This window comes from Panthera tigris, chromosome C1, assembly GCF_018350195.1.
Source record: "Panthera tigris isolate Pti1 chromosome C1, P.tigris_Pti1_mat1.1, whole genome shotgun sequence".
Taxonomy (NCBI): Eukaryota; Metazoa; Chordata; class Mammalia; order Carnivora; family Felidae; genus Panthera; species Panthera tigris.
Window position 1 is genome coordinate 101,797,226 of NC_056667.1, and position 19,236 is coordinate 101,816,461.

Below are 19,236 nucleotides of genomic sequence, written 5' to 3' on the forward strand. Positions count from 1 at the left end.
AAGTAAAACACAGCCCTGCCCCGAAAGGACTTTTTGAATACCTTCTGACTGCCACTGGTTTAATATACATTCTCTTAATTAATCCTATTAGCTGGGTAATTTCATTCCCAGTTTGATTGGTGAGTTCACACAGCAGAGCGGGATTTGAACCCAGGATTACAGAGCTGGGCTCCAAAACCCAAGCTCTTTCCACTAAACAGCCTGAAGAAATTGGGAGTCTGAGACTGTGGGTGGGATGGATAAGACGTGATTCGATGTCCTCGGTCCAACCGTGTTCAGAAAGACTGTTGCGAATATCCAACCATAAAGACGCTTTCCGAGGAAGCACTTTGAATTAACGTATCCACTTTTCCTCACCCGCCCCTGCCCCACCCCCAACAATGCCAAAAGAGCAGCAAACGCCGCTGCCAGGTTGGAGGAGTTGGTGATCGTCACACCACATTCCTGGGGCTGGACACAGACTCTGAAACAGCGCCCGAGCTCAGCGCCTTGGAAAGAATAACAGCAGTCGAGATTTTTAAATCATGTGGCTCATGCAGCCACACCAGTTTCTCTACTGCTCCTGCCTCCACCTTTCAAAGGCTCGAGCAAAACACCGCGGGTTCCTCGGGACCACGGGTTCCGAGTGCCCGAACCCAGGCACGCCACGAAGCCCTGTCCCCATCCACTCCAAAGCCGCCCACCCGTCCTGCGTGTCTCCCTTGGGCAGAGCGAGGTCTGGCCGTGAAGGTGCAAGCCGTTGGGCTCGGAGGCCCTGCCCCCGCTCCCTCCACGCCGGAATCTGGCATTCCTTCGCTCAGCCCATCTGCGGTCCGCGGCCGGCGAGGGTTCGTCTCGGGCAGCCGGCCCTCGGCTCTCGCTCGACCCCAGGAAACGCGGAACCAGAAGGGCAACGCAGCCCAAGTCTCCGCACACGACCGCTTGGGAAAGCGAGTTTCTGAGGCTCGCGGCCCGGCCCCCCTTCAGCCGAGGAGGCGTGTGTTGGGGCCGCGGGGGTGTCGGAGGCGGCGGGGAGCGCGGGGGAAGGGGGCCCTGACGGGGTCCAAACTTTCGGGAACCGAGCGGCCCCGCTCGGAACCCGGCCTTCTCGCAGAGAGGAGGACGCAGGAGGGCGGGGTGGGGGAGGTGGAGGCGGATGGAATGGTCGCCCCAGGTGGCCGGCCGAGCTGGGCCGGCGGTGCGCGGGACCCGGCGCAAAGGACAGCGCCCCTCGGCCCGATACTCACCACGCGCGGGGGCCGCGCGGCACAACCAGAGCGCCAGCAGCGCCCACAGGGGAGCGGGGAGCAGGGCGGGCATCTTCTCGGTCGCCTCCTCCGCCGCCGCCGCCGCCTGCGCAGATCCACATGGGGAGGGGGTCCCCACCAAGGGTCCCCCCCACTCTCTCTCCCCTCCTCCTCCTGCTTCTGCGCCTCACGGCCTCGCGCTGTGCCCCGAAGCCCGGGCGTAAATGCCTCCACTCCCTGCACCCCAAGGCTGCCGCTCCTCAGCCGCCGCCCGAAGTTTGGCTGAAACTTTCTCGGCTGTGCAGAGAAGCAGCCTCGTGTGTCCTTCCGCCTCAGCCGCCTCCTCCCACCGCAAGCCCCGCCCCCTGTCGCCGCGGCCGGGCCCCGCCGCCTTCGGCACCCAGGGGTTTCCCGCAGGAAGAAGCGCCGGCCCGAGCTGCGCGCGGAGGGATCTACTACGAGTCCTCCGACGGCCCCGCCAGCCTCCTCCGACCCGCGTCGGGTCTAGACGCGCCTTAACTCCCTCGGCGCTGGACTGCCTCCCCGGGCCGGGCCTCTGCCGAAGGAGGTGGGTGTTCGGACCCTGAACTTCAGACGCCAGGGTTGCCGAGATCGTGAACTTGCCGGGAGAGACGTGCCTCCTCCAGTGAGAGAGAGGTATCGCCCCCACACACCCACACTTACACACGCTCTCGGGCTAGCTGGAGGAATGCGGTAGAGAAGGGCCAGCGCTGTCAAAGGAAATGGGGGCCAAGGCGCCAAAGGCCCCTGAAAAGGAACGTGGCCATCACCCGGGTTGTGCTGCACCGTTCGTTCATTCATTCAGTCAGCAAATATTTCCCAACCGCCATACTTGGCGTAGCAGTGTGCTCAACACAATGGGATGATCCTACAGACGCGGGATGCACAAACTACTTTAGAGGAGAATCCTACAGGATTCAGGGAAGGTTTGGCTAAAGATATTCGTTGTGACATTGTTCGTAAAAGCCAAAACTTGGAAACAACCTAAATCCCACCCATAGATGAATAGATGAAGAATGCATGGTATATTTGTAAAATGAAATGGAATACAGCAATCGAAGAGACTATATTCATATATGTCAGGGATAGATCAAGAATAAGATGACAGTGAAAATCTGGGTGCAAAAAGAGATATAAAGTATATCATTCATGTATATTTAATATTTTTCAGACCTGTGCCATCTATTATTTATAGATGCATACCACACTATATATACTATATATATACTATACTATAAAGTATACTACTATGTAGTATACTATGCTATAATATAGTATATATATATATATATATACACACAATGGAATATACCACACTATACATATAAATACTATATTATAAAGTGTACTATATAGTATACTATACTGTACTATATATATATAATGGAGTATACCACACTCTATATACGTATATATACTATACTATAAAGTATACTATATAGTATACTATATTATAATATATATATAATGGAATATACCACATTATATACATATATATATACTATAAAGTATACTATATGGTATACTATACTATAATATATATATAATGGAATATACCACACCATATATATAATCGTAATATATAGAATATAATATAAATAGAATATAGAACATATTCTATAGAATATATAGACTATAACCAGAATAGTGGTTACTCCCAGGGCAGGACAGTGGGGGATGTCACCAAGCATTGGGTACATATGGGCTTACTATTTGTAAGAAAAAAGCTGAAAACAAAACAAACAGAAGGGTTTGTGTGGTTGTAGCATTCCAGAGGACAGCCACCATAAAAGTAAAGGTACAAATAAGGGAATAAGTAGATGAGTTCTGACACTATTTGCATTTACAGGAGTCCAGGAGGGAAGGGGGAGCTGGGACCAGGTTAGTAAGATCTTGAATGACAAGCTGAAAAGGGGGAGGACCAGTTATCCCTCAGATCATAGAAAACCACTGAAGGCTTTTGAACAGGGGTGAGACTTGGTGGAAAGAAAAGTTGCTCTGATAATCCTGTGCAAAATTGATTGTCAGGAGCAAAAGGTGAACTGGAGTCCAAGGGCCAGTCAGGAGTTTGTGAAACATTCCAGGCCTGGGGTGATGAAGGCCTGAACTAATGAGGTGAACGTCAGAATGGAAAGGAAGAGATGGAATTGAGACAATCTTGGGGGAGGGGGGGAATGGGGGGTGCAACTATGTGACTAATTGGATGGGGGAATTTAGGATCTCATTGGGAAGGAGAATTCTACCCACGGGGCTTCTCCCTGTCCCTTACAGGATAAACACCAAACTTTTAAAGGCGGTAAAAATACAAGGCCTTTACTTCGTTGGGCCCCATCTCTCACCCTCTCTGCCCCCATTGTGAACTTTACACAATAACAGTATTGAAAGATTTGACATTCCCCCAAACATATCTTCTTGTTTCGGTGTCTGTACCTTCTGTTCCTGGGCTTGGAAGGACTCCTGCCATCCCCTTCCCTCCTTCTCTTAGTGAACTTCTAGTCATCATTAATCCTTCAGGCCTGAGAAGGTTTTGCTGACACTGTAACAAATTCTTACTCCTCACGGACAGTCTCTCCACTGTACTGCTTCCTTATTTTCAGGCAATGTCTATTTTTTACACAGGATTGCTGCTATTTCTGTCTTCTCAACTAATTAGGAGGTCCTTATGGGCAAAGACCATGGCCTTATTTATTCCCAGTGTCTATCACATAATAGATGTTGAACTATAATGTAAAACAACACTAAACAAATGCAAGTCAGTATGATTATAGGCTGGATTTGAATAAGCACTTTATAATAAATAAGCAAGCACTGTTATTGAAAGTAGTCACCTTGGGATGCTAGAAACTCTTTTCAAAAATAACATAATTAGTCAAAATAGCTTTGGAATTTCCCTTGTGCAAATATGTTCACAGAAAGAAAATAACACTACTTTTTAGTTGTTAACCCATAGTGTTACCAGCTAGGGCATTCTCTTTACCCATTAAATATAGTTCATGGTGACTTGGCTCTATAGAAATTTTAAACATCACCTGCAGAGACTAGATTTGTCACTATTAAAATATATTCAGAAAAATGTGAAGGTACTCATCCCCAAAAAGCAGCTCTGGAAATGGCTGAGGCTATGACATTATTTTAAAAAGGTATGCAGTTTCCCAAGGTGACTGGTTGTTGTTGTTGTTGTTGTTGTTGTTGTTGTTGTTGTTGTTAACGTTTATTCAATTTTTGAGAGAGAGAGCACAAGGAGGGACAGAGAGAGAGGGAGACATGGAATCCGAAGCAGGCTCCAGTCTCTGACCTGTCAGCACAGAGCAGGGCTCAAACTCACCGACTGTGAGATCATGACCTGAGCTGAAGTTGGACACCCAACCGACTGAGCCACCCAGGCGCCCCTAAAATCAAATCTTCATGACAGAGAAGAGGGGAGACACAGAATCCGAAGCAGGCTCCAGGCTTCATGCTGTCAGCGCAGAGCCCGATGCGGGGCTCAAACCCACGAACTGTGAGATCATGACCTGAACTGAAGTCGGACGCTTAACCGACTGAGCTACCCCGGGCCCCCAAGGTGACTGTTTTAAGGAAAGTAATTATTATGTTCACAAATAACTTTTGCTGGATTTGTTATAATTTTAAACTTATTGCACACATTCCCATAAGGACAAGAGGAATAAAGAATAAACGTTATGAATGAAAGTAGGAGAAGGACATTACCAAAGAGGTATTATAAAAGACATGTTTTGAAAGAAGCTATGGATATAAAGTAGTCAAAACAAAACAAAATGGGAGCTGAAAATCAAGGGGAAGACGAGATGGCAAAGACAGAGAGGAAAACAAATCAGTCCAACCCATCATGTATCATTTTGATGAATATTGCCATGGGCCAGATCCTGTGTGAGTAGCTGAGGGATAAAGACAGACAAGTAACCAACAATGAAGATCCAATATGACATGTAGAATGCTGTGGGTTCACAGAGAAGGGACGATGAGTCCTGTCCCAGCCCAGGAGTGGGCAGGGAAGGTTTCCGGGAAGACGTCAACTGCTAGACTAAGAATTGAAGGACCAAAAGATTAATCGGGTAAAGAAGAAGAGTTCTCATGTTTAGAAGTCTAAGGCTATTTCAGACACAGGGAACAGGTATAGAGGCAGGCAAACAATAAAGACCTGAACCTGTTCTCTAAAGTGGGAAGATAAGAACTTAGGCAGGAGCTGTGGGGGTGCAGAAAAGATGGGCTCCCAAGACTAGTAATGGTTTAGATGAGAGAGGAAATGTAGGTCAAGGAATCAGCAATGACCCAGGTATCTTGAGGCATGATGGGCTATTCCCAGGCATAGGAAATATAAGAGAAGGAAAAGGAGGTTTCGTAGAGTAGATAAATGGGCAAAAGACCAATGTTGCTGAAAAGTGGAAAGCCATGTTCAGGTGTAGCGGGGCCCTGCAGATGTTAATTGCTTTAGGACCCTGACTGATTAGCAGGATGGAATTGCACTGAAATACACTTTCTGTGGTCGACCTCCCCACAAAGCTAACCCTAAATTCTACCGTGTGCAGTTAGGTGACTATTTCCCTAATCCCTGTCAGCAGCCAGGGGTCACGTGGTACTGTCTCAAAGCTCCAGTAGCAGCCGAGAACATAAAATGCCAGAATCTGCCTGGAGATGTCAGCCCTAAATGTACTCAACAGTTTGATTACTCAGCTGGATTTGGGAATGGCCTTCCCTAGGACAGTACTTCTAGTCAAAGCAAATCCTACTTGACAGGAGAAATTGGCAGGAAAATATTCAGGTGATCCCATAAGTAATGAGCCAGTGCTAGTTCTTAAAGTTTCACAACTTCACTGAATCAAAGAAATATGGGATGCCACACACTTTCATCTGAAGCAAATAAGCAAACAAAAAACCTCAGCCTCCGGGGCTCAATTAAAATCTACACACCATTAGCAGTAGAAAAACATGAATAAGGGCCAGCACTAGTTTTCATTTTAGTCAAAACTAAAAATATGCATAAATGTCTTTGCTAATTAAAACTCAAGTAAAAATTGCCTCCCAAAACAAATACAGAATTAGGCACTTATTTATTCTTAGGTCTGTTCTCTCAGATCCAGTAGGGTACGAAACCACTCAAAGACAGGGATCTTACATTGTCCATTTTGCCCCAGTTCCTAGCACAGCAGTACACATAAAGTGTTCATAGTATATGCATTGAATAAATGCTGCATGAGGGGCATATATATCTATATGAATTGGAGAGAGATGCATAATTGTCTGGGTCTTTTGGAGAAGCATATGCTGAATCAGTTAAATGCTATAGATGTTGAAGAAGCGATTCTGGAGAACTTATCAAGCCTAGGTTGAGCTACTCAACACATGTACTCCACACATCTCCCCACATAACCCAGGAACCCAGAGTTGTGGGATAAAGTGTGTGTGGAAGCAAGAATTAAAAGGAAGATCTCTGCAAAATAATACCTTGCATTTGTGCAGCGCTTTAGGCTTTCCAGAACACTTTTAAGTACATTATCTTGTTTGATTCGCAAAGCAACCATGGGAAACAGTCAAGCCAGTCATTATTATCCCCCATTTCACAGATGAAGAAACTGAGATAGAGTTTAAGTGCCTTGCCCAAGGTCAAGTCATTAATGACAGCTGAGACAAAACCCCTGCTATTTCTGACTTCTTATTCTGTCTCATTCTGTCTCTTCCTAAAACATAACACCAGTTATGAAGCACATCCAAGACCATCTTTAGTTTGGGTACCTCTGGGCAGAGGGCCAACAGCTTCACCATATTGGTGAAGTCCACCACAATGGGACAAAACAAGCTGACTCATTGTAATTAGGAAGCCTCAGCAAGCGAGTACATTCTTTGGTTTAAACACATCTTTTGAGAGCCTAACCTCTGCAAAGCACATCCTTGACTCTGTGGTGATACAGATGTGCATCAGAACCAGCCCCTGTTCTCTGGACATTACAATGCATCGAGGAAGGCCAACATACAACATAACTACAGCAGAGATGAAGCATGGGGCTGTGGGAAAGTAGAGAGCACTGTGATTAATTCTAAGGCCACTTTCATTTCATCCTGTCCCCAGCCTACAAGATATGAATGAACTGAGGTGGCCTATACAGCTGGACTGTAAACACTGTGAGCACAGGAAGCATCTCTTATTCTTGTTTGTAAACCCCACAATAGTTGGTTCTTGTCTTGCAGGGAGCATGGAGTAAGTGCACAATGAAGACCTGTATTCTGAGAGGTCCACCAGGTTCAGTCAAACAGAGAACAGGTTCCAGAAGGATTCAAACTAGCTCTGAGAATTAGGAGCCAAGAATCTTTAGCTAATTGTCTCTGCTCTGATTAAGGGTATAAATAATATAAGAAAATGTAACCTGGGCTTCTTGACATATCTTTACCCTTTTAGGAATATGAGTATCTCAACTTAATTGATGTCAAGGGGTGCCTGGGTGGCTCAGTCAGTTAAGCATCTGACTTCAGCTCAGGTTATGATCTCACTGCTTGTGAGTTCGAGCCCCGCATTGGGCTCTGTGCTGACAGCTCGGAGCCTGGAGATTCTGTGTGTGTGTCTCTCTCTCTGCCCCTCCCCTCCTTGTGCTCTGTCTCTCTCTCTCTCTTTCTCTCTCTCAAAAATAAATAAATATATAAACATTTTTAAAAATTTTAATTGATGGTCAAGAAGAGGAAAATTTAAGGTTGTCCTTGTATAATGAAATGTTCATATGTATGTACTACACGATGAATGGTACTGTAACTAGGAATCCCAAATTCTCCGCTATCCATGAGATAAGCAGCTAAGTTAGTACAGGAATGCTCACTTTAGCATTACTTAACTTAAAATTTTCTTTTAAGTACTTTATGCTGGGAGGTATTATAGTTCAATTACTAAGTGGATGTATATATTTTATATATAATGACACAAAAAGGATTGACCTGTATGCACCAGGACATCTCCCCAATTCAAAAGCAGCATAAACCCACAACTGTGTAATTATCAAACCACAATATTATTGGATAACTCACAGTGCTTCTGTCACTAAAATGGTTATGCAACCGTAGATATTTATGAAATGTTAAGGTGTTTGTTCCCAGAGACTATTCAATTGTTTCCACCAACATTCTTATATTCTTCCCTCACAATTAGCCAAGACATTCTTGAGCAGTGAGGTCCAGGCCCACAGAAAGTTTCCACCTTAAAGTATGAAAAAAATCTTCATTCTGAGTACAGATCACATCGAACTCCCCTGAAGCAAAAGAAAGGGGAACATTTTCTTATTATGTGGAATTCAAAGCGGTTAAGTAAGTATGAGGATGGAAGCATCACAAGTAAGGAAAAGAAATCTCACTTTTAAAAGTGAGCATTAAAAAAGATCTTCTAAAGTAATTCATCAGGAGATAATTAATGGCTGGCAACAGGTATTTATAATGGAAGCGTACATGGCCTTAACGATAGGGTTTGCTTCTGAAAACATTCTAATTAAAAAGGGAAAGAGTAATTTTATAGGAAAGTACAAATCAGTGGTGTGTATGTGTGCTAATGTGTGCAGAGACAGAGGTGGTAATTGCTGGGCTCAGACCAGGTATCTGTTGCTGAAGGTAATGACCTTGTAAAATATACAAATAGGGTTTCCAACAAAGCTGAAAGTACATCATTATTACTCATGAATGCAGGACAGAATGTAAAATTGGAATTCGGAAGGTGAGTGGTGGTTGTACTTGATCTGGACACCAACTTGGTTTTTAATCATTCTGGTTTTTGTTAAGAATAACGTAATAGGACCACTCTGCTCTCTGGCTCAGACCACTGGTCTAAGCATTTTTCTTTCAAAACTTTGACTTTTTCCCTTTTATCCTACTTACTAAACATCTAAGCAAGAAAAAAAGAACAGATGCTAGCAAGACAGAGAATGGTTCCCACATTAAGATTTACATCTGAGTCTGGGAAAATACACCTCATTGCCTAGAAGGGCCCTGTGGACAGTTCACACCTCTGTTGGCTTCTTTTGCAAGATATAGTTACCTCAAAAGAACCTTCCTTAATTGAACTCTTATGGTCTGGAATACTGCCTGTCTACCGATGACTATCATTTAAAAGCATTTACTAAAGGCAGCAGTTGGGGGCGTAGATCTTTCTTAAGTAAGGGGAGGAATGGACAGCAGGAACACAGACTGGCTCATGTAAACTCCAAGTGCTGCAACGAGGAGACAACCTTCAAGTTTCAAAAAACAAACTTGGAACATGCAAAAAGTAGTATAGTTCCTTATGTGTCCTCTGCCTGGGGTTTTGAGGAGAAAAGAGAAGTATGAAGAGTTGAAAAGAAGAAAAAGAGAAGAGTGGGAGAGGAAGGTGAAAGGGCGCTCTGGAGTAATATGCACCTGTTTAGAAGGGGGGAAGTAACACAAACACTAGCAAAAGAAGAAGCAACATGGAGTTCCTCCTTGCACATTTCCCTCTTCCCTCCTGAAGGCCTGGAGTGAACCCATAGCCTTGCTCTAGAGGTGACAGACAACCACCCTGAGGACACCTCCCTGGATTCCCTCCAAAGAATTCAAAGCTCCCCCAATGCAAATCAGTTCCCTCTATCATAAATATTTATAGATAATAATAATATTGGCCACATTAATAATGATAATGGCAGGAAATGTTAGAGTGCTTACGTCTGTGAGGCGCTGTATTAAGCACTTCACCTGTGTTATAATTTGTAATGTCCCCACCAGCTTATGAGTATATGTTATCATTCCCACTTCACAGGCAGAAAACGAAATCCAGAAGTTGCCCAAGAGCACACAGCTGCTATGCAGTGGCACAGCCCAGGTCCTTCTGACCACCTCCAGTGGCAACAAATGACTTCTGCAAATTACATCTGCCTGCCCACAGGTCTCTGCCACAGCATTTCAGTCCCACCCATTGTTTAGACAACTTGCTTGAACATGGAGTAAGTTGTCCACTGATCATATATTGTAAGCCTGGTCTCCCAAGTTTATTAAAAGAGCAGCTTGATCACATACCTCCTTTGTGCTCCCCTACAGCAGGATGCCCAATCTCTCGCTTGTCAGCCTCCAACCCTGGGACAACTCAAGGGCTTCATTTCCCTGCCTCTGCCACTCAGAGGAGAGAAGCTCAGACAATTGTACAGGTTGGTTCCACACTACAACTTTTTATTTTGAAATGCTGTCTTCTAAACATACCAAATAAAAGACAAAGGCAGTAGGGAAAGAACCAATTCTATTTATTTCCATATTTTCACTTAAATATATACATAATTAAAAATTAAAGGAAAACCCCCTATAATGCCATCGCCAATAAAATTTTGGTAGATTTTATTCAGGCTTTCCTTCCTATGCACCTTTCAAATAGTTGTAATCATGACACGCATACAGTTTTTAGCCTGCTTTCTCAGCTAATTCATATAGATCATAGATCTTTTCCTGTGTTGCTACAGAGTTGTCATATGTAATATTGTTACTATCTGCATTATATTCCAGCATTGATGAAATGTAGAGCTCGAATGCTTCCTATGTCAGTATTGGGATCTGTATCAAGTTGTCCGTCATTCTGAAGAGATAGCCCCTGCCGACAGTCTACCCACACTGCATCCCTTGCCCAAGACAGTGGAGTGAATGGGCAGGCCCCTTCAGCAGCTATAATAGATCAGCACCAAATACCCACCACCCCCACTGCTGCTCTCTAACCTCACTACCCCACCCCCCACCTCTAAGACATGGGCAGGCCTTTACCAGTCTCCTCAGGCCTCTTTCCCTCTTTCTGTTCCCTGTTTCCTCCCCAGCAAAAGACCTCACTTCCCACTTCAATAAACATATCCCTTAGCTCAAATATCCCCTCCCCTGTAGAACTGTCCCTAGCCTTCCCCGTTTCTGTACTGGCAGACCATCAAAGCGCTCCCCCAACCTCTCTCCCTTAACCTCACAACTTAGCTCTTATGTTCCCACCTTTCCTTCCTGCCCTTATATCTCAGAGAAAAGTCTTTCCTATATTCCATTGCTAATCCTTCTGCATTGGCCATTAATTTCATCCTCTTTGGACTTTTCCAAGACAGTCTTGCCATTCATTATCCATCTGCCCCCACTGTCACTGAGGGCATTTCTTGCCCTCTACTGGCTTAATCCTCTCAGCCAAAACTTTTCTTCCAGCCATAATGCACATGCTTGTGCACACACACAATTACTTTCTATTGTTGGCTCAGACAAATTTCTCTTTCCTTTCACTCATAAACCTCTTAAAAGAGTAGTTTCTCCCTTGCTATTCTTACTTCCTCAACCCATTATAGCTTTCTGTTTCTACATTTATTGAGCATCTCCTATGTGAAAACAATGGAGAAATAGAGATGAACAAGGCAGTCCCTGCTCCTGAGGAACTTCTAGCTAGTGGGGAAGACAGTAAACCAAACAAAATAACACAATAAAATAAATGCCATAGTAGAAATATGTGCAGCAGGATCCATAGAAGAGCTTCCTGGAGGAAATTGGAAAGACTTCCTAGGAAGGTGGCTTTTGAGTTAGGCCTTGAACAGTGCATTCAGCATTGCCAGGTAGAAACTATCTATGTGTACATTTGGAGAGAGAGTTGGGGAGAGCCTACCACTGACAGAGGGAATGACTTATGCAAAGGGCTGAGAAACTATGATATTGACACGTATTTAGGGCTTCAGCTCAGTTATTGGAAGAGTTGGTTCCTGGTTCTCTAAGCAGCCCGCTTGGAGAAGAGACGGAGAAAGATTTGTTCAGGCCAGTAGTTCTCCAACTTTGGTGTGCACCAGAGGGCATGAAAATACAAATTGTGGTGCCCCGCTCCCAGAGTTTTGAGGTGGGGTATGGGATGAGGCTGGGTAATTTGCATTTCTAGCAAGTTCCCAGGTGATACTGATGCCTTTGGTCTGGAGACCACACTTTGAGAACCACTGGCTTAGTAACTTGGTTTCTGCTCAAATTATTTTATTGAAATTACTTTTAGAGGTCACCAAAGACCTTCAAGTGCCAAATCCAATGAACGTCATCTCAGTCCTCATCCTCCTTGACCATATTCAGCATCTGACACAATTGATGATTTTCTTAATGGTCTCCCAGCTTTCAGTCTCACCTTCCTTTGTACATTCACTACACGGCAACCCACAGGACTGTCCAAAATAGAAGTATAATCCCATCACTCTGTACTTAAAACCCACCAGTGGCTCCCATTACCTATGGTAGTTAGAACCCAGACTCCATAGGCTGACGCAGAAAGCTCTTAGCATTCTGGCCACATTTACCTCCTCTACCTGCCCCTGTGTTACACAGCCCATGTTTCAAGAACATCAAACTATAGGCCAGTCCGTCTCCAGACATGCTATGTGCTCTTCACCACTGCACATGCACTTTCCTTTGCCTTGGATATCTTTTCTGCCTTCCCTCCTCCACCCTATCTTCCCCTTGGTCTGTGGAATCCTAGCTCAAGGCCTAGGTCAAATGCCATCTCCTCTTAACTCTTTTTCAGATTTGTTGTGCCTTTCCCTGAGTCCCTCTACCACTGGTTTCTGCATAGTATATGCACATAGTATATGATGTGAAAATGGCCTTTTAACAATTAGTTGAACATATGACTGTGCTATTGGGACCTTCTTGAGTGTGTAGTCAAAGTCTATTTATTATTTTTGTTATTCTCATATAAAACATCCAATATAGATGTGCTAAATGAATGTTGGGTATGTGGCCCACACTCAGTGATTATTTTGATTAGTGATTTAAGTAGGCACTCACTGCCTACCCAGTGGAACCCAACCACTACCCAGCGGGTAGGTAGGCAAAGCGGAAGTGGACACAAAGGCAAACTTTGTTAATGAGCAAGAGTCAAACGTGCCACCTCCCAGCCACCTGACTCTCTGAGAGGTTGAACCACAGGCTTTTATTTTCCATGACTCTCTCTTTCTTTGATGACATACCAGTTTGTCACCTCCATGGACTGGGCAGTTAGGCAGCTGCCTTTCTTGCTTTTGGCAAAATAGTCTCCAAAGGACTTGTCCAAAGCTAAGGACCAACATCTGTGGAGACTGAGCAGCAAACCCTTTGGTTGCTTGGCTTGGTGGGCATACTACCAGCAGGCAACCATTTACCTTTTATTCCTGGCCTACTGCAGAAGGTCGCTAGAGTTCTCTGCCTTTGGGAAGAACACATCCTTTCCATTCTTCTCTTGTTCTCACTCTCTCTCACCCTCCTCCCTTTCTCCCTCCCTCCCTCTTCACCTTTCCCCTGTATATTCTGATTGCTGTGGTAACCAGAAATAAAACAGGCCTGGATTTCTATGTGACCAGCCTGCATTCTTCTCATTCTCTCACGATACCATAATGTTAAGAAAGCATCTAATGAGCTCAGAACCCCCAGGCCTTTTGTCACCTAGCTTTTTCCCATCTCTGGGTGTAGATATCTCTATGAGTGACTTCCACATGCTAGGTATTTTGCATACATGACCCTGTTAGATCCCCACAGCATTCCTGCAAGGTAGGTGTCTTTATCTCCATTTAACAAATGAAGATGTAACATTGCATGTCAACTACACTCAAATTAAAACAAAAACAAAAAAACAAAAAAACTCTGTTAAGCCACACAAATACAAATACTGAGGCTCAAAGAAGTTAAACAACTTATCCAAGGTCAACAAGCTAATAAGTGGTAGGGGTAGGATGAATAAGTGGTGGGGGCAGATGAACCCATGTTGTAATAATTCCAAAGTCTCTATGTTTTTCATTATTCATGCTATCTTGGAGAAATGAAAAGGCTGCAGGTTATAGAGTCAGTCAATGTCACTGTAGGGATTAAGTTCAGGGTGTCCTGATTTTCAGGGCAGCCTACAAATATCTACTATATCAAAAGAATTGTTTGAATGAGTGTGTTTGATGTTTCAAGAACTTATGAAACAAAAAATATATTGAGGCTCTGATGTGAAAATGACCCAGTTCTGGAAAAGCTGTCTAATTACCCACCAGTGTCTCTTGCTTCTATTCTCCTTATAGTCAATTGTCCTTTTCAGTTGCAGGCACCCAAGCAGACATGCTTCCCTATCCCTTAAAGTCACACATTTACCTGTGGTTCAGACTCCCACTCGAAGCTGTGTTTTAAAAATCTTCCCTTCCTTTCTTCTTTTCCCTCTGGAGAACAAAGTATGACCAGAAAGGAGGAATAAGACCATGACTACAGGCACAACTAATTTGACAAAGTGTAAATGACTGTTTGTGTTTAAAACAATGCCAAATTCAATAAAACAATGATGTTTCTTTTTGCTGGTCAACTTGACACTTAAAGAGTAGGTTCTCCTGAATATTTCCCTGCTCAACTGGTGCTCTTGGCATTGAGAATAAACAGAGCTGATGATAACATCCATCAGAGAGCTAAGCACACAAAGTGGGTGATAAAGTCAACAAGAAGCTGAAAACAAGATTTACCATGGATAAGCTGCCAAGAGTTGGCTCTAGATCCTAAGTGGACACTGTGGCTCATCCATCTTACCCCGTCAGCTTTCCACCCCAACAGTGTCATCCCTGCTTCAACACTCATGATAAGAGAAGGAAAGCAGAAGAGAAGGAAAACTCAGGAGTCAAGTACAGAAGATGAGTACACAGCATAGACAACCTGACTAAGATAAAATGCAAAGACTCAGTGGTAAATTCCTAATGAATGCTATGAGAGAACAAAGAAGAGGACTTTAAAAGCCAAAACAACCAACCAAGTAAAGGTCATACTCTAGAAGAGCAAGTAGACACAAATGATTGCTGGGCTTCCTTTAAGCAACACTTTGTTCTGTGCCCTAGCCTATTCAAGCCCAGCTAAAGAGGGTCTAGAGTCTGTCTATTGTTCAAAGACTTGAAATTGTTTTCCTTGGATTATCCCCAATCCTGTATTTTCCTTGCCTCTCTTTTCAAAAGTAGGTTAAGGATGTTCAGATTTCCCTCAAGCATCTTAATGAGTTAGTCATGATTACAATTGCATCTTTTAAATTGCCCAACCCGTTGAAAGGCTGCCATGAAAGGAGCTTCTACAAACACAAGCTGGGCTGTGTTTTTCATTTTCTTATGTTGCAAAATGTGAATGAGGAGTTACCTCCAACTGTGTGATTAGCATAAAAGGTGCTGAAGCAGAGAGGAGGTCAGTAGACTACTGGCTCAATGGAAAATGTTGCTGTTGTTCCTACAAGAAACATACGTTGAGACTCAAATAAGGAGAAGCTTTCTGCTACCAAACGTGGAAGGGTTTCACAGAACTCATGGCACATAATAAATGCTCAAAATTTGTTTGCTGGGTTGGAATCTTCTCCATAATCCACTCAGTCAAGTAACCAACCTTGACTGCCTGTTTCCTCACTATTCACTCTTGTGTTTCTCTTGTAGCTTGAATTTCAGCTTCGTTACCCAACATGGTGTTTCTGAACATTTTTTTTTTCATTATTGCCCTCCTAAGGAGCCTTTTCAGACATTTTTAAATTGTTCTCCTCTATGACATTTTAATACCAGAGACATATTGTTTTATCAGTTTATGTTCTGTGTTTACACCTATAATTTATAAATTTAAAAAACTGTTTCTCATCCCCTAAAAACCATTCTTACTCCTGTTGAGAATGCAAAAACTGTCAGACCAGAGTAGATTGATTTAGGACACAACAGAAGCAGATCACAGAACTAAATGCTAAATGAAATCGATTTGGAAAAAAAAAATCCAGGAAGATGACAGGCATAAGAGTTTGTCTAAATTAATCTTCGTCTGGATCAGGACAGACAGCTGGCCATAAAGGTTAGCCAAAGAGGACATACGTTGGAAAAAGCAGTTTAGGTGGAAGATAAGACAACATGATTCAAAGCAGGCAGAGGCATGGAGAATATTGGTCCACTGGGTCAGAGAATGCTTCACAAAGAGAAATCGCAGTATCCAGAAAATCTCCATGGAAGAGAAATTCCTCTCAGGTCTGTAGCCAGACTAGACATTTGCCTTGAATTCTAAAATGTCCTTAGACTGCCAAGCTGACTGTGCCCTGTTGATGAAAATCTCTGGTTATTGTAGGGAACGTGTCAAGTTGGTCCCTGTATTCCTTGAGAACCACTGGCATCTCCCGGTACTTTGAACCCTCTGTATCAGATGAAAGAACCAAGCTTTTCAACCTGACTTGGAATTGTGCTGTGGTGTTCATGCCCTCAGACATTCAGACAGGGTGATTGGATAATAAGTCTGGTTTTCCTTTTCATCCTTTATCTTCTGGAGATGCTTCCTCTCCTGACCTAAATGCAGGAGCAGACCCAGGGCCCTGACTGAGCCCTCTTAAAGCTGTGCCTACTGAAGCCCTTAAGATCTCTTAAAGGTCAAGTCCAACAGCCTTTCTCATTGATTTCCCAGGTCAGCTTCTCAGTGGTATTTGGTGCTGTTGCTCACACTGTCCTCTTTAATTAGAGAACAGTCATTCTGACTCCAGTCTTCATCACACTCTGCTTCCTTAAGTCTTCTGAATACTCTTTACAAGTGTCTTCTCAGTCTCCTCCTTCCTCCTTACCTTTTCTCGAGGGCATCCTTTACCTCTGGTTGCTTCCTATTGCCTCCCTTGCTCATCCCCTCCATGCTCATTTGCTCACATGCAATTTCATTTAATAAACAGTAATGGACCCCTGTGATGCACCTTGCACTGGTATAAACAAGATAGGGCCCTTGCACACTCTTGTGGGGGAGCAGATGTGTGTATAACCAAGCAAATCACAATGTGAGGTATGAAATACAGATATTTACAAAATATTTCAGCAACCCAACTGAGGAGACATTAATTTTGTCTTAAAGAGATCACAAAAGGTATCACAGAGGGGAATTTTTTTTTTATTTGTGCCTTGAAGAATGAATAAGCATTCATAAAACAGAAAAGTTGAAAGAAGGGCATGACAGAGAGAGAGATGGGGATGGGAAAGGCATGGTATGATCAAGAGCGGTTAATTAGAAACTCCATGTGACGTGAGAGGAAGTAGGTGCGAAAGTGGGGGCCAGGCCATCACAATGCCTGGCACATTCGTTTTTACAAAACAAACATAGCTCATATTTATTATATGTCATGCACTGTGCTAAGTGCTATTGATACAAAGATAAATAAGCTACTCCCTCAACAGCTCAAAGTATAGTAGAGAGAGTGTAGACATGTTCAAAAAATTCATATACGCAATACAAGCTAATCCATGCAGTGCTGGTAGCCTGTATATACAAAATAGAGAGCGACTGGCTCTAAGTGGAAGGATTAGCAGAGAATGCCTTCCAAGAAAAAGTGACAGCTGAGCTTTAAGAAATCAACTAGAGGTGGATGGTGTGGTAGGCAGAAAGAATAACGGCTCCCCAAAGATGCCCAATGTCCCAAACCTGTGAAGATGTTACCTTGCTTAGTGACAGGGACTTTGCAGTTGTGATTAAATTCAGGGAAGATGGAAAGATTACAGATTATCTAGGTAGACTTGAAGTAATCATAAGTGTCCTTATATAAAAGGGAGGCAGGAGTGTCCGAGCCAGAGAAGATGTGACAATGCGAACAGAGGAATGACATGGCTATCAGCCAAAAACTATGGGCAGCCTCTAGAACCTCGAAAAAGCAAAGAACAGATTCTTTCCTAGAACCTCCAGTAGATATACAGCTCTCATGGGGTTTTAGCTCTGCAAGACTCATTTCAGACTTTTGATTTCTAAAAAAGTAAGATAATAAATTTGTGTCATTTTTAAGCCACTGAGTTTGTGGTAACCGTTCCAACAGTGAAAGGACACTGCCACAGATGGGGCAGTAAGAAGGATGTAGGGGTTTAGAGCATTCCAGGCAAATGGAATAGCATAAGCAAAGGCACAGAGGCACAAACCAGCAGGCACACCCTTAAGGGCAGGGGTTGCAAGTAGTTTAGTGTTGCTTAGGTTCAAGGATCATCAGGTAAGGAACAGAAGAGAAGGCTGGAGTGTGAGGCAAGTGCTAGATGATATAGAGCCTTGTAAGGGACTGCCCTATCATGGAGCTTAGGTAGTGCTTAAGCTTAGAAGGTAAATCAGGAGCCATTCAAGCATTTTAAACAAAAAAGTAAAAACACCAGATTTTCCATTTTGAAAGAAAGGTTGAACGGGGAAGAGCCTGGGACAGGGTGACTATTGAGGAAGCTATTGCAAATGTCCTGGGAAAAGTGCCACAACTCAGACTAAAGCAGCGTGAATAGAAGTCAGAATAAAGAGAGATTCAAGGGGGTGCCTGGGTGGCTCAGTCAGTTAAGCATCCAACTCTTGCTTTCTGCTCAGGTCATGAGCTCACAGTTTGTGGGTTTGAGCCCCAAGTCGAGCTCTGTGCTGACAGTGCAGAGCTTGCTTGGGATTCTCTCTGTCTCTCTCTCTCTCTGTCTCTCAAAATAAATAAATTAACTTTTTTTTTTTTTAAAGAGGTATTTAAGATTCAGAGAATGACAATACTGGGGACAAAGACAAATGGAAGAGTCAATAATAACCCCAGATTTTTGAATTGGACCTTAGTGGATGGCCGTGCTGCCTCCTGAGATGAGAAAAGCTGGAGGACCCTCCCAATATCTCTTAGATTTATGTTTTCTTTATTCCTGTGTCCAGTAGGCTGATTAGTCCACCGACCTATATTTAGACTGTCTTCAAATTCTCCTAGTCTGAGGCACCTGGGTGGCTCAGTCGGTTGAGCGTCCGACTTCAGCTCAGGTCATGGTCTTACAGTTCGTACATTTGAGCCCTGCTACGGGCTCTGTGCTAACAAACAGCTCAGAGCCTGGAGCCTGCTTCTGATTCTGTGTCTCACTCTTTCCCCACCTCCCCTCCTCATTCTCTGCCTCTCTCTGTCTCTCAAAAGTGAATAAATATTTTTAAAAAATTGTTTTTAATTCTCCTAGCCACGTTTTCTAATGCTAGTCTTTCTCCTCCTCAATCCATTTTGTACGTTGTCATTAGAACAACGAATTCAATATTTAACAGAGACGCTTAATGCCTA

The 19,236-nt window shown here is 43.7% G+C and overlaps 1 protein-coding gene and 1 long non-coding RNA gene across 4 annotated transcripts in view; one reads left to right on the plus strand and one right to left on the minus strand.

Annotated features, from left to right (window-relative positions):
* Positions 1 to 1,505, minus strand: part of NOTCH2 (notch receptor 2) — a 163,821-nt gene extending 162,316 nt beyond the window's left edge. Inside the window, exon 1 of the mRNA XM_042993905.1 lies at positions 1,227 to 1,505. Within this exon, the coding sequence (XP_042849839.1) occupies positions 1,227 to 1,299 (73 nt within the window). The 5' untranslated portion in view covers positions 1,300 to 1,505. The remainder of the gene's footprint in view (positions 1 to 1,226) is intronic.
* Positions 1,506 to 7,922: 6,417 nt separating this feature from the next.
* Positions 7,923 to 18,536, plus strand: LOC102959446. Of its 3 annotated transcripts, none has more exons than XR_006220528.1 (4): positions 7,923 to 8,552; positions 10,006 to 10,189; positions 10,284 to 10,390; positions 14,275 to 18,536. It is a non-coding gene; the product is annotated as an uncharacterized LOC102959446 (long non-coding RNA). The 3 variants fall into 3 exon arrangements; XR_006220529.1 differs by having other exon boundaries at positions 14,399 to 18,536; XR_006220527.1 differs by having other exon boundaries at positions 10,284 to 18,536.
* Positions 18,537 to 19,236: the final 700 nt, after the last annotated feature.